General features: G+C 49.4%; 1 protein-coding gene across 1 annotated transcript in view; it reads left to right on the plus strand.

The window, feature by feature from the left end:
* The window catches only part of CPXM1 (carboxypeptidase X, M14 family member 1), a gene marked incomplete at its 5' end in the record, with an annotated part of 36,333 nt that overhangs the window by 5,697 nt on the left and 14,824 nt on the right, over nt 1-15,812 (plus strand). The window contains 5 exons of the mRNA XM_081332221.1: nt 3,527-3,636; nt 6,238-6,377; nt 9,883-9,967; nt 11,121-11,271; nt 15,055-15,143. Coding sequence (XP_081188347.1) covers nt 3,527-3,636; nt 6,238-6,377; nt 9,883-9,967; nt 11,121-11,271; nt 15,055-15,143 — 575 coding nt within the window. The remainder of the gene's footprint in view (nt 1-3,526; nt 3,637-6,237; nt 6,378-9,882; nt 9,968-11,120; nt 11,272-15,054; nt 15,144-15,812) is intronic.

Consider the following 15,812-nt stretch of genomic DNA (forward strand, 5'->3'; position numbering starts at 1 on the left):
TACCTTTCATTCCTATGGCAGGACTAGAATTCGCCATCTCCCGGTTGATTGGCTCAAAGTCACCCAGCTGGCTTTTGCGCCTAAGGTGGGACTAGAACTCTCCATCTCTCGCTTTCTAGCCTGGACCCTGAACCAGTCAATCAAACTGGCCCATATCCAGATGTGGGGGACTCTCGAACCCAGAGCCCAACTGGTTTGGCTCACAGGTTCCAGAACAGCTCTGGGCAGCCCAGAACTTGCAATATCGTCCCGCGCCTGGCACACCGGAACTCACTCTCCCACGGCAAAAGAGTCTTTGATTCTTTCATAGAAAAACTATACACACACACACAAACACAAACACACTTCAAGAATTTGACTTTCCGGGCAAACGAAAGCCTGAATTTTTAGCTTTTTTCTCCCTGCCCCCCCACCCCACCCAAGGGACCCTTGGATTCTCCACTCCACTTTGGCCTCCCTCGGATCGTTCTTGGAAAGCCGGCTTCGAGATTTGTTTTGCTTTTGGCTTTCCAGGCTTCTTGTGGCATCGAGTTGTTGAGTTTGGCCGCGGGCGGCGTTGCCGGGCGAACAGCCGGCAGCCCCAAGTTGGCTCCAGAAATCTGGAAGTCTTTCAGGCTGCCAAAGGGAAGAATGGGCCTTTTCAGGGAAGAGAACAAAAAACCCCACAAAAGCAACAGGGAGGGAAACAGCCAGAGGGGGAGGACAGGAGGCCAAGGGGAAATGCACGGCAGCTGATGGCTCTCGCTGCTCATCCCTCTTGCATCCTGTCTCTTTTTTTAATGGGTGGGGGAGGGGGGAAGGACCAACTTTCTCTTGCATTTTTAAAAATCTTTTAAAAATCGAACCAAACGCTGCATTTCCTGGAAGCTGGCCACAGCAACACTGAGGGCTAGCGGCATGCGTGGGACTGGCGTGGATCTTTCCCTGCATACTTTTCGGAGGACACTGGAGGAAAGGCAGCTGTGGGACATGGGGGAGAGGGCAGGTGGGGTTTTCTCCCCCCCCCCAGATGAAGGTCATCCCGCCTTAGCCGCTTTAAGACCTGTTGACTTCAACTCCCAGAATTCCCCAGCCAGGCAGGATGCAATGATGGGGAGGGAAGGAGTAGGTGCAATGAACACACCTTCCTTGCTTCCTCCCTCCCTCCAAACTCAAATTCCGGATCTGTCCCCTGCAAAATTAAAAGCCAGTTCTGCAACATGTCCTGGATTGACAACAATGGCGCCAGGAAAGGACGATGGGCTTTGGGGCACCTCTGTATCCTTGGGTGCGACCGCAACCTATATTTTAACAGTTGATAATTTTTTGTTTTTGCTGATGCCAGTTTTGGCCTGTCCGGAAGCTTTTAAAATCTTGGTGACAGGACAAGGAGGGGAGGGAAGGGGAAGGGAAGGGAAGGGAAGGGAAGGGAAGGGAAGGGAAGGGAAGGGAAGGAAAGGAAAGGAAAGGAAAGGAAAGGAAAGGAAAGGAAAGGAAAGGAAAGGAAAGGAAAGGAAGGGAAGGGAAGGGAAGGGAAGGAAAGGAAAGGAAAGGAAAGGAAAGGAAAGGAAAGGAAAGGAAAGGAAAGGAAAGGAAAGGAAAGGAAAGGAAAGGAAAGGAAAGGAAAGGAAAGGAAAGGAAAGGAAATGGAGGGGAGGGGGAAGAGGAAAGGGGAAAAGAAAAAAGAAAAGAAAGAACAGGGGAGGGAAAGGAAGAAGGGGAGGAGGGGAGGGAAGGAAAGGGAGAGGCAGGGGGAGGGGAGGCAACGGGGGGGAGAAGGGAAGGGCAGAGAGAAGAAAGAAAGAAAAAAGAGAGAGAGAGAGAGAGAGAAAGAAAAAAGAGAAAGAGAGAGAGAGAAAGAAAGAAAGAAGAAAGAAAGAAAGAAAGAAAGAAAGAAAGAAAGAAAGAAAGAAAGAAAGAAAGAAAGAAAGAAAGAAAGAAAGAAAGAAAGAAAGAAAGAAAGAAAGAAAGAAAGAAAGAAAGAAAGAAGGGAGCCGTTTGGCCTCAAAGTGCTGGCTCGGCATAATTCTCCTGGCGCTGGCAGAGGACGAGAGGCCCAGGCCGGGATCACGCCGGTCTCCTAAAAATTGTGGTTGGACTCCTCATCTCATTTCTGCCGGACTTTTGTGTTTTTTCCAGGGAAGCTGACTCAGCTGTGCCTCGTGCAAGAAATAGTTGTGCGATTATAATTAAAAGCAAGCAGACGAACACACGGACACTCAACACGCTCGACTCTCCTCCTTGGGACGTGGAATTAACTCCACTTTTCATTTCTCTATTTATACCCCAGCTTTATCGTTTTCACAAATAACAAAAAGACGGCAATACGTCTCCCTATTTTTCCCACAACAACAACCCTGTGAGGTGGGTTGGGCTGAAAGAGAGAATGATTGCCACAGAGTCACCCAACTGGCTTTCATGCTTAAGGCGGGACTAGAACTCACCGTCTCCTGGTGATTGGCCCAAAGCCACTCAGCTGGCTTTCATGCTTAAGGCAGGACTAGAACTCACCGTCTCCTGGCGATTGGCCCAAAGCCACTCAGCTGGCTTTCATGCCTAAGGCGGGACTAGAATTCACCATCTCCTGGTGATTGGCCCAAAGCCACTCAGCTGGCTTTCATGCTTAAGGCGGGACTAGAACTCACCGTCTCCTGGCGATTGGCCCAAAGCCACTCAGCTGGCTTTCATGCTTAAGGCGGGACTAGAACTTACCGTCTCCTGGCGATTGGCCCAAAGCCACTCAGCTGGCTTTCATGCTTAAGGCGGGACTAGAACTTACCGTCTCCTGGCGATTGGCCCAAAGCCACTCAGCTGGCTTTCATGCCTAAGGCGGGACTAGAATTCACCATCTCCTGGTGATTGGCCCAAAGCCACTCAGCTGGCTTTCATGCTTAAGGCAGGACTAGAACTCACCGTCTCCTGGCGATTGGCCCAAAGCCACTCAGCTGGCTTTCATGCCTAAGGCGGGACTAGAACTCACCGTCTCCTGGTGATTGGCCCAGAGTAAAATGGGGCAAAACTCACTTAGCAAAACAACAGACATTTTGGGCTCGGGGATGTCTTGTTAGGTGTTCAGAAGACACCCCAGCCTCTGTTTGGAGAACTCCAGCAAAGGAGAAAGCACCGTGTGGCAGCATGGCCTACTGGTTATAGCTCCACTGGACCCAAGTGATCTTGGGTGGAAAGCAAAACTTCTCACATGGAAAGAAATAGAATAGAATAGAATAGAATAGAATAGAATAGAATGGAATGGAATGGAATGGAATGGAATGGAATGGAATAGAATAGAATAGAATAACAGAGCTGGAAGGGACCTTGGAGGTCATCTAGTCCAACCCCCTGCTCAGGCAGGAAACCCTATCCCATTTCAGACAAATGGCTGTCCAGTCTCTTCTTAAAGACTTCCAGTGTTGGAGCATTCATGACTTCTGACCTCTGACGAAGGGCAAAGCGAGGGAGGGGGTTCTCTGGGGACTGGGCTCTCCCTGAGTTGTTTGGGTCTCCTGCCCACCCAACCCACCTCTCTCCTTCCTTCTTCTCCAACCAGAATGCCCTCCGCTGGGACTCGAGTCTCTGAGGGTGCGGGACTCCCAACTACGAGCTTCCAGCTCCAAGCGGGACGGGCTCGGGCCCCACCGCGGGCGCCTGAACATCCAGGTAAGGCTGCCCCTTTGAGGGCCACCGTCGTTGGGAGTCCACCCCACACGTTCTGGGATCCGGTACGCTCTCGGCCTGCAGGAGGAACAGGACCACCATGTAACTGAAGAACAGAATTACAAGAGTTGGAAGGGACCTTGGAGGTCTTCTAGTCCAACCCCCTGCTCAGGTAGGAAACCCTATACCAGGGGCAGGCCACCTTGGCTCTTTTATGACTCGTGGACTTCAACTCCCAGAATTCCTGAGCCAGCCTGGCTCAGCTTGGAAACCTCTCTCTTTCCCCCCTCAGCATGGCTGGCTCAGGAATTCTGGGAGTTGAAGTCCACCAGCCATGAAGGGGCCAAAGTTCCCCCATGCTGGCTCAGGAATTCTGGGAGTTGAAGTCCACGAGTCATAAAGCGGCCTAGGCCTAGGGCAGGCCACCTTGGCTCTTTTATGACTGGTGGACTTCAACTCCCAGAATTCCTGAGCCAGCCTGGCTCAGCTTGGAAACCTCTCTTTTCCCCCCTCGGCGTGGCTGGCTCAGGAATTCTGGGAGTTGAAGTCCACGAGTCACGAAAGAGCCAAGGTTGCCTACCCCTGCCCTATACCATTTCAGACAAACCGCTGTCCAGTCTCTTCTTAAAAATCTCCAGTGTTGGAGCACCCACAACTCCTGGTGGCAAGCCCCTTCCAAATCTGTTCTTCTCTTATCTAAAATGGCACAAGGGTCTCCTGCCTGAGCAGGGGGTTGGACTAGATGACCTCCAAGGCCCCTTCCCGTCGTGTCATTCTGTTACCTGAAATGGCAGAGGGTTGGACTAGATGACCTCCAAGACCCCTTCCGGCTCTCTTATTCTTCTTATCTGAAAATGGCAGGAGGGTCTCCTGCCTGGGCAGAGGGTTGGTCTAGATGACCTCCAAGGCCCCTTCCCGTCGTGTCATTCTCTTATCTGAAATGGCAGAGGGTTGGACTCACTAGATGACCTCCAAGGCCCCTTCCAGCTCTTGTTCGGATTGATAAGTTAGTTGCGAAGGCCAGACCGGGCAGCCCCTTCCTGCGGGGGTGGGGTGGGGTGGGGTGGGGATGGGATGTTGGGCAGAAGGAGATGGCTTCCCACCACCACCACCACCACCAGGAATCTGGCATCCGTCCTTTCTGGCCGTTGGGGGAAACGGGGAGGGGAGCAATGGGGGTGAAATGGGTTGCAGGGTGGTGGTGGAGGAGGAGGAGGAGGAGGAGGAGGAGGAGGAGGAGGAGGAGGAGGAGGAGGAGGAGAAGGCCCCAGCGGGCTGGAAACTACAGTTCCCCACCCCAACGCTCCGGCGGGACCTCTCCTGGATGATTAAGGGCCGAGTTCCCTGGAAAACGACTCCCTATAAAAAGGGTGGAGTTGGCCGTTAAGCACTTTCCGCCTCTGAAGCCCTGGGCTTCCGTCCCAAGGTGAGGACCTCAAAGTTCCTCGGCATCACGAAGACCAATCGGCTGTCCCGGAGACGTCCCAGGGGGGCTTCCACGAGACGAGATGGAAGCTTTGGGGGTCTCTTTGGCTCCCTCTCTCTCTTAAGGAAGGAGATAAAAGACAGCCAGAATGAAAAAGGATCTCCTCTTCCTCCTTCTCCTCCGTTTTCTTCTTCCCCTTTCTCCTCCTCTTCCTCCTCCATTTTCTTCTCCACCTTCTTCCTCCTTCATTCCTTTCTTCTCCTCCCTTTCTTCTCCTCCATCCCTTTCTCCTCCTCCTCCATCCCTCTCCTTCTCCTCCTCTAGTTTTTTCTCCCCTTCCTCCTCCATCCCTTTCTCCTCCTCCTCCTCCATTTTCTTCTCCACCTTCCTCCTCCATTCCTTTCTTCTTCTCCTCCGTTGTTTTCCACCTTCCTCCTCCATCCCTCTCCTTCTCCTCCTCTAGTTTTTTCTCCCCTTCCTCCTCCCTTTCTCCTCCTCCTCCATTTTCTTCTCCACCTTCCTCCTCCATTCCTTTCTTCTTCTCCTCCGTTGTTTTCCACCTTCCTCCTCCATCCCTCTCCTTCTCCTCCTCTAGTTTTTTCTCCCCTTCCTCCTCCATCCCTTTTTCTCCTCCATTTTTTCTCCCCTTCCTCCATCCCTTTTTCTCCTCCATTTTTCTCTCCCCTTCCTCCATCCCTTTCTCCTCCTCCATCCCTTTCTCCTCCTCCTCCATCCCTCTTTCTCCTCCATTTTTTCTCCCCTTCCTCCATCCCTTTCTCCTCCTCCTCCATCCCTTTTTTTCCTCCATTTTTTTTTTCTCCCCTTCCTCCATCCCTCATTCTCCTCCTCCATCCCTTTCTCCTTCTTGCTGGCTGAGGAATTCTGGGAGTTGAAGTCCAAAGTGGCCAAGGTTGAGGAGCGCTGCTCTTCGACAATACTTTTCCCTCCGCTCGGCTTTCCTTTCTTCCGAATTATTTATTCTTCGATCCTAGGGAATCAAAATACAAAACAATAAAACCAAACGAAACGAAGCAAAGCCAAAGAGTACGTTCAACCTTAACAACAGGGGGGGGGGAAATAGCATACCAAAAAAAAAAAGTGGTCCATTCAATTTAAGCTCCTACGTGATACACGTCTGCTCCCCCCCCCTTTTTTTTTTTTTTTTTTGCTCACACCAGTCTGGAATTCACGACGGCGATTTGTACGATGGAGGTTGGTGTGCTGGACACGACGACAAAGATCAGTGGCTGGAAATTGACGCCAGGCGGCCGACGCGCTTCACCGGAGTGATCACCCAGGGACTCAACTCCATCTGGACGTAAGTGTCGCACCCAGGCTGGGAGAAGCCACCGCCCACCGCAGGCAGATAAGCAGGGCCAGCTGGTCCAAATTTTGACACCCCGACAGTGATGGGATTCAAATGCCTGAACAACTGGTTCTCTGCGTGGACTCAGGCCTGGGCCTCCGAGGCCTGGAACGGACTTCCGGAAGCGGCATCCACGTACTTCCGGCAGGCTGTTCAAGGCCTGGGAGGCCTCCTCCAGGCCTCCGAGGCCTGGAACGGACTTCCGGAAGCGGCATCCACGTACTTCCGGCAGGCTGTTCAAGGCCTGGGAGGCCTCCTCCAGGCCTCCGAGGCCTGGAACGGACTTCCGGAAGCGGCATCCACGTTCTTCCGGCGGGCTGTTCAAGGCCTGGGGGGCTTCCTCCAGGTTTCCAAGACCTAGAACGGACTTCCAGAAGTGGCATCCACGTACTTCCGGTGGGCTGTTCAAGGCCTGGGAGGCCTCCTCCAGGCCTACGAGGCCTGGAACAGACTTCCGGAAGTGGCATCCACGTACTTCCGGCGGGCTGTTCAAGGCCTGGGAGGCCTCCTCCAGGCCTCCGAGGCCTGGAACGGACTTCCGAAAGCGGCATCCACGTACTTCCGGTGGGCTGTTCAAGGCCTGGGAGGCCTCCTCCAGGTTTCCAAGACCTGGAACGGACTTCTGGAAGTGGCATCCACGTACTTCCGGCGGGCTGTTCAAGGCCTGGGAGGCCTCCTCCAGGCCTCCCAGGCCTGGAACAGACTTCCAGAAGCGGCATCCACATACTTCCGGCGGGCTGTTCAAGGCCTGGCAGGCCTCCTCCAGGCCTCCGAGGCCTGGAACAGACTTCCGGAAGCGGCATCCAAGTACTTCCGGCGGGCTGTTCAAGGCCTGGGAGGCCTCCCCCAGGCCTCCGAGGCCTGGAACAGACTTCCGGAAGTGGCATCCACGTACTTCCGGCGGGCTGTTCAAGGCCTGGGAGGCCTCCTCCAGGCCTCCGAGGCCTGGAACGGACTTCCGAAAGCGGCATCCACGTACTTCCAGTGGGCTGTTCAAGGCCTGGGAGGCCTCCTCCAGGCCTCCGAGGCCTGGAACGGACTTCCGGAAGCGGCATCCACGTTCTTCCGGCGGGCTGTTCAAGGCCTGGGGGGCTTCCTCCAGGTTTCCAAGACCTAGAACGGACTTCCAGAAGTGGCATCCACGTACTTCCGGTGGGCTGTTCAAGGCCTGGGAGGCCTCCTCCAGGCCTACGAGGCCTGGAACAGACTTCCGGAAGTGGCATCCACGTACTTCCGGCGGGCTGTTCAAGGCCTGGGAGGCCTCCTCCAGGCCTCCGAGGCCTGGAACGGACTTCCGAAAGCGGCATCCACGTACTTCCGGTGGGCTGTTCAAGGCCTGGGAGGCCTCCTCCAGGTTTCCAAGACCTGGAACGGACTTCTGGAAGTGGCATCCACGTACTTCCGGCGGGCTGTTCAAGGCCTGGGAGGCCTCCTCCAGGCCTCCCAGGCCTGGAACAGACTTCCAGAAGCGGCATCCACATACTTCCGGCGGGCTGTTCAAGGCCTGGCAGGCCTCCTCCAGGCCTCCGAGGCCTGGAACAGACTTCCGGAAGCGGCATCCAAGTACTTCCGGCGGGCTGTTCAAGGCCTGGGAGGCCTCCCCCAGGCCTCCGAGGCCTGGAACAGACTTCCGGAAGTGGCATCCACGTACTTCCGGCGGGCTGTTCAAGGCCTGGGAGGCCTCCTCCAGGCCTCCGAGGCCTGGAACGGACTTCCGAAAGCGGCATCCACGTACTTCCAGTGGGCTGTTCAAGGCCTGGGAGGCCTCCTCCAGGTTTCCAAGACCTGGAACGGACTTCCGGAAGTGGCATCCACGTACTTCCGGCGGGCTGTTCAAGGCCTGGGAGGCCTCCTCCAGGCCTCCAAGGCCTGGAACAGACTTCCAGAAGCGGCATCCACATACTTCCGGCGGGCTGTTCAAGGCCTGGCAGGCCTCCTCCAGGCCTCCGAGGCCTGGAACAGACTTCCAGAAGCGGCATCCACATACTTCCGGCGGGCTGTTCAAGGCCTGGTAGGCCTCCTCCAGGCCTCCGAGGCCTGGAACAGACTTGCGGAAGCAGCATCCACGTACTTCCGGCGGGCTGTTCAAGGCCTGGGAGGCCTCCTCCAGGTCTCCAAGACCTAGAACGGACGTCCGGAAGCGGTGTGCATTCAGCCGGTTCTCCGAACTCAACAAAATTTAGCTACCGGGTCTGCCGAACCGGTGAGAACCAGCTGAACCCCACCCGAGCCCCAAAGGTTGGCTATCGCAGGGCTTAGGTGATATATGGGAAGGGGTGGCCTGGGATGAAAACTAATCAAGGAGAGATCCAGCCTAGAAGGAAGAATTTCCTAACTGGGAGAACAATTAACCCGTGGAACGACTTTCCACTAGAAGTTGTGGATGCTCCATCAATGGAGAATTTTAAGAAGAGACTGGGATGGTATAAGTTCTCCTGCTTGAGCAGGGGGTTGGACTAGAAGACCTCCAAGGTCCCGTATCAGGACTCGGGGTGACATGATAGCACTTTCAATATTTGAGGGGCTGCCACAAAGAAGGGGAGGGGGTCAAGCTATTCTCCAAAGCCCCTGAAGGCAGGACAAGAAGCCACGGATGGAAACTAATCAAGGAGAGAAGCAACCTGGAACTAAGGAGGAACTTCCTGACAGTGAGGACAATTAACCAGCGGAACAGCTTGCCACCAGAAGTTGCAGGTGCTTCATCACTGGAGGTTTTTAAGAAGAGACTGGACAGCCATTTGTCTGAAATGGTATAGGGTCCCCTGCTTGAGAAGGGGGTTGGACTAGATGACCTCCCAGGTCCCTTCCAACTCTTGTTATGCTGTGATGGAGCACATTGTGGAAGCATTCTCTTAACATAATGCGTGAACCACCTCTTCTCGCTAAGTCACACTACCGCAATTCCGCCCAAAATTTCTGTTGCTAAGCGAGACATGTTGCTCAGAGAGCTTTGCCCCATTTTACGACCTTTGTTGTCACAGTTGTGAAGTGAATCGCCGGCAATTGCTAAGTTAGCAACACGGTGGTTGAGGGAATCTGGCTTCCCCAGTGACGTCAGCAGCGTCCTGGCGGGGTGTGTGTGTCCCGTGATCCCCCTTTTGCGACCTTCTGACAAGCGAAGCCAAGGGGGGGGGAGCCAGATTCGCTTAATGACTGTGTTGCTAACTTAACAACTGCCGTGATTCAGTTAACAACCGGGGCAAGAATGGGGCCAACATCACTTAACTGTCTCGCTTAGCGACAAGAAATTTGGGGTTGAATTGTGGTCGTTAAGTCGAGGACTACCTACAACGGGCAGTCTGGTAGTCGGTCGGGGAGCAGCCTGGACCCTTAATAAAACCACAGCTGGGAGAGGGTAGATGTTGGACGAAGGAGCAAGGTAGAGGAACCCCAATGCGAATCCTCTCCTTGGCCTGCCTGGCCTGTTCCGAACCGCCTGTTTCTTTTCTTCCTGCAGTTACAGCTGGGTGACTTCGTACAAGATCCAGTTTAGCAACGACACTCATCACTGGCAGCCTTGCATAAATGGGAGCCAAGAGGTGGTAAGTCCAGGGGGGCCCTGAGCAACCTCCGGTGGATGGGCTGCTTGGAGAGTTGTGTGCAGGTGTAAGGGGGGGGGTAAGCTCATATACCATATTCTATTCTATTCTATTCTATTCTATTCTATTCTATTCTATTCTATTCTATTCTATTCTATTCTATTCTATTCTATTCTATTCTATTCTTATTTTTTCCTAATTCTATTCTATTCTATTCTATTCTATTCTATTCTATTTATTCCATATTCTATTCTATTCTATTTATTCCATATTCTATTCTGTTCTATTCTATTCTATTCTATTCTATTCTATTCTATTCTATTCTATTCTATTCTATTCTATTCTATTCTTTTCTATTCTTTTCTATTCTACATTCTACTCTATTCTACACTTTACTCTACATTCTACTCTTTTCTACTCTACTCTTCTCTATTCTACTCTACATTCTACTCTATTCTACACTTTACATTCTACTCTTTTCTACTCTACTCTTCTCTATTCTACTCTACATTCTATTCTACTCTATTCTAACTTTACATTCTACTCTATTCTACTCTATTCTACTCTACATTCTACTCTTTTCTACTCTACTCTTCTCTATTCTACTCTACATTCTACTCTACTCTATTCTACACTTTATTCTACTCTACATTCTACTCTATTCTACTCTACTCTACTCTTCTCTAGTCTACTCTACATTCTACTCTACTATACACTTTATTCTACTCTACATTCTATTCTTCTCTATTCTACTCTACTCTATATTCTATTCTATTCTACTCTTCTCTATTCTACTCTACACTCTACTCTCTACTATTCTATTCTACTCTACTCTACTCTTTATTCTATTCTACTCTACACTCTATATTCTATTTTCTATTCTATTCAGATTCTATTCTATTCTACACTCTATTGTACTCTACTCTATTCTACTCTACACTCTATTCTATACACTCAACTCTAATTCTACTCTACACTTTATTCTACTCTACTCTACACTCTTCTCTATTCTGTTGTTCTATTCTATATTCTATTCTATTCCATTCTATATTCAATTCTATTCTACTCTACACTCTACTCTTTACTCTACTCTACACTTTACTCTATTCTATTCTATTTCTATTGTATCATTATTCTATCCTATTCCTTCTTCCAGAACTTCCCAGCCAATAAGGAACCCGAGACCCCCATCCTCAACCTGCTGCCAGACCCCGTTGTGGCACGCTACATCCGGATCAATCCTCAAACCTGGTTCGAGAACGGGACCATCTGCTTAAGAGCTGAAATTCTGGGATGTGCCCTGCCAGGTAGGCCCATAAGGGGGTTGGGGTGTGTTTGTGGGGGGGGTGAGACTCTCAGCTACCTGTCCTCACCTTGGTTTCTTGTGGAGTCCATACTGCCAGAACCAATACAGGTAGTCCTCAGCTTACAACAGTTCAGTTAGCGACCAATGTTACAACGCAACCGGAAAAAGTGATTTAGGACCGTTTTTCCCCACTGATGACCGCTGCAGAATCTCCACAGCTGCGTGATCAAACTTCAGACGCTTGGCACACTGACTCATATTTACAACAGTGATCGTGTCCATGGGCCCACGTGATTAATTTTTGCAACCTTCCGACAAGTGAACGGGAAGCAAAACCAAATGCACAGGTATAGTACTATAGGTGGTATCTTGCTCAATAGTAGCAATAGTAGTGAGAGGGATCTCGGAGTCCTAGTGGACGATCCCTTAAATAGGAGCCAGCCGTGTGCTGCAGCTGCCAAAAGAGCCAACACAATTCTAGGCTGCATTAACAAAAAGGATAGAATCAAGATCGGGTGAATTGTTAATACCGCTTTACAAGGCCTTGTTAAGGCCACAGTTGGAATACGGCATCCAGTTTTGGTCACCACGATGTAAAAAAAATGTTGAGACTCTGGAAAGAGTGCAGAGAAGAGCAACAAAGATGATCAGGGGACTGGAGGCTAAAACATATAAGGAACGGTTGCTGGAATTGGGGATGTTCTAGTTTAATGACGAGAAGGACGAGGGGGGGGGACAGGATAGCAGTCTTCCAGTATCTCAGGGGTTGCCCCAAAGAAGAGGGAGTCAAGCTATTCTCCAAAGCCCCTGAAGGCAGGACAAGAAGCAACGGATGGAAACTAGTCAAGGAGAGAAGCGACCTAGAACTAAGGAGAAACTTCCTGGCAGTTAGAACAATTAACCAGTGGAACAACCTGCCTCCAGAAGCTGTGAATGCTCCAAGACTGGAAGTCTTTAAGAAGAGACTGGACAGCCATTTGTTTGAAATGGTATAGGCAGGGTTTCCTGCCTGAGCAGGGGGTTGGACTAGCTGACCTCCAAGGTCCCTTCCAACTTTATTATTATTAAACCCCATTCACTTAACAACCACGTCAAATAACCACTGTCATGATATCATCGAAGAACCGCGGCGAGCAAGGTCGTAAAACCGGGGCAGAACCCGCTTAACAAATGTGTCGCTTAGCAACATAAACGGTGGGCGCCACGGTGGGCGTAAGCCGTGGGCTGCCTGCAATCAGGCCCCCAGAATTTCTTCTCTTCCAACTGAAACCAACCTTGGCAACTTTTCCAAGAAATCATCGGTCAAATGGGATGCAAATTTGGACACCAATCTTCCCAGAGAGCTTTTTCTCGAGATCTTTTCACCCAGTTTGTTTGTTGTTGTTTTTTCTGAGGTTTAGGAAAGCAGAATCCATCCCCGCTTCTTAATATTTTTTTAAAAAAATTATATATATATATATATATATATATACACACACACACATATACATATATACATACATATATATATACATATATATATATACATACATATATATATACATTGTAGGGACGCGGTGGCTCAGTGGGTTAGGACGCTGAGCTTGTCGATCGGAAGGTCGGCAGTTTGGCGGGTCGAATCCCGCGTTCCGCGTAACAGAGTGAGTGCCTGTTACTCGTCCCAGCTTCTGCCAACCTAGCAGTTTGAAAGCACGTAAAAATGCAAGTAGAAAAATAGGGACCACTCCGGTGGGAAGGGAACAGCGTTCCGTGCGCCTTTGGCATGCCGGCCACACGACCACGGAGATGTCCTCGGACAAGCGCTGGCTCTTCGGCTTTGAAACGGAGATGAGCACCGGCCCCTAGAGTCGGAAACGACTAGCACGCATGTGCGGGGGAACCTTTACCTTTACTATATATACATACATACATACATACATATATATATATAAAAACAACGATCAGAATATATGTAGTCCTTCTGTTTAGTGACTGCCCCAAGTTAGAAGAGCAGTGGGTTCAGTTGTCGGGGAATGTATCACAACTCAGCCCACTTTCCGTTGCGAAGTGAGATGGTTGTTAAGCGAGGTTGGTCCCGCTTTATGACCTTTCTTGCTACAGGAGTGAAGTAAATTGGTGCAGCTTTTAAGTCGGTCACGCAGTCGTTAAGTGAATCTGCTCATCAGAAGGTCGCAAAGGGGGATCACGTGACTCCAGGGCACTGCGATGGTCACAAATACGAGCCGGCCGCCAAGTGTCTGAATTTGGATCACGTGGCCCCGTGGGGATGCTGCCATGGTCGTAAGCGGTGGGAAATGACCCAAAGTCCCTTTTTTCAGTGGCCTTGTAACTTCAGTCACTAAACGAGATGTCGTAAGTTGAGGACAATCTGTTTGCAGCACTTTTAGCCAGCCGCTCACCTTTGTATTCCATCCACCTTGTTCCACTGTCGTTTGCATCCGCCCACGAAATGTTTTCTCCCATCTTTGCTCCCGTCGTGCCAGACTGAAGTGCAACATTAGGAGCAGCGCAAGGGTGAATCGAATGTGAAGGATGTGTGTGTATAGTGTGAGTTATTTGTGGTTTTGATGTGTGTGTAGTGCGCACTGTGGGCAGCACTTAATTTCGTTCTGAGTAACACAAATCCATTCCATTCCATTCTTATTCTATTTATATTCTTATTCTTTCCTATTCCTATTCTGTTCTGTTCTACTCTATTCTAATTTCTATTATTTTCCTATTCTTATTTCTGTTCTGTTCTACTCTTCTCTTCTTTATTCTCTTCTCTATTCTAATCTAATTTCTATTCTTATTCTTTCTTATTCTTATTTCTATTCTGCTCTGCTCTATTCTATTTCTATTCTTATTCTTTCTTATTTTTATTTCTATTCTGTTCTGTTCTAATCTATTCTATTCTAATTTCTATTCTTATTCTTATTTCTGTTCTATTCTTCTACTCTATTCTATTCCAGTCCATTCCATTCCATGTTGTTCTGTTCTATTCTATTCTGTTGTTCTGTTCTACTCTACTCTACTCTACTCTACTCTACTCTACTCTACTCTACTCTACTCTATTCTACTCTACTCCATTCCATGTTGTTCTGTTCTGTTCTGTTCTGTTCTACTCTATTCCATTCCATTCCATGTTGTTCTGTTCTATTCTATTCTGTTGTTCTGTTCTACTCTACTCTATTCTATTCTATTCTACTCTACTCTACTCCATTCCATGTTGTTCTGTTCTGTTCTGTTCTACTCTATTCCATTCCATGTTGTTCTGTTCTATTCTATTCTGTTGTTCTGTTCTACTCTACTCTACTCTATTCTATTCTACTCTACTCCATTCCATTCCATATTGTTCTGTTCTGTTCTGTTCTACTCTATTCCATTCCATTCCATGTTGTTCTGTTCTATTCTATTCTGTTGTTCTCTTCTACTCTACTCTATTCTATTCTACTCTACTCTATTCTACTCTACTCCATTCCATGTTGTTCTGTTCTGTTCTGTTCTACTCTATTCCATTCCATTCCATGTTGTTCTGTTCTATTCTATTCTGTTGTTCTGTTCTACTCTACTCTACTCTATTCTATTCTACTCTACTCCATTCCATGTTGTTCTGTTCTGTTCTGTTCTGTTCTACTCTATTCCATTCCATTCCATTCCATGTTGTTCTGTTCTGTTCTATTCTGTTCTATTCTATTCTAATTTCTATTCTTATTCTTTCCTATTCTTATTTCTATTCTGCTCTGCTCCCCTCCATTCCATTCCATTCCCAGTTTTAATTCCCACATCCTGTGTTTCTTCCCAGATCCCAACAACATTTATCCGTGGGAACACACACCTGGCACCAACGATAAATTGGATTTTAGGCATCACAACTACAAAGAGATGAGGAAGGTGCGTTCGTTCTTGTGAGGGGTCCAAGGGCTCCTTATTAATTCTCTTAGAAAATGTTTATCAAAGTATCTGAGAACCAGGGAAGAATTACATCAACCAGCTTGCTGGCACAAACTGGGCCAGAACTGGATAGAGTCTTCCAATTTAGATGTCAACAGATATAATATAAAGCCTTAGTAAGGCCACACCTGGAATGCAGCATCCAGTTTTGGTCACCCCATTGCAGAAAAGATGTTGAGACTTTGGAAAAAGTGCAGAGAAGAGCAACCACGATGATTAAGACAAAAGCATACCAAGAACGGTTGCAGGAATTGGGTAAGGCCAGTCTAGAGAAAAAGAAGCAGGGGGGACAGGATAGCAGCCTTCCAGGATCTCAGGGGCTGCCCCAAAGAAGAGGCAGTCAAGCTATTCTCCAAAGCGCCCGAAGGCAGGACCAGAAGCAACAGATGGAAACCAATCAAGGAGAGAAGCAACCTAGAACTAAGGAGAAACTTCCTGGCAGTGAGAACAATTCACCAGTGGAACTGCTTGCCACCAGAAGTTGTGGGTGCTCCAACACTGGAGGGTTTTTTTTAACATTCGCAGTGGTCCACTCAGCAACTGTGGCAAGAAAAGTCGTAAAATGGGACAAAACTCACTTAATAACTGTCTCACTTGGCGACAAAAATA

Source organism: Vipera berus (assembly GCF_964194415.1).
Source record: "Vipera berus genome assembly, chromosome: 7".
NCBI lineage: Eukaryota > Metazoa > Chordata > Lepidosauria > Squamata > Viperidae > Vipera > Vipera berus.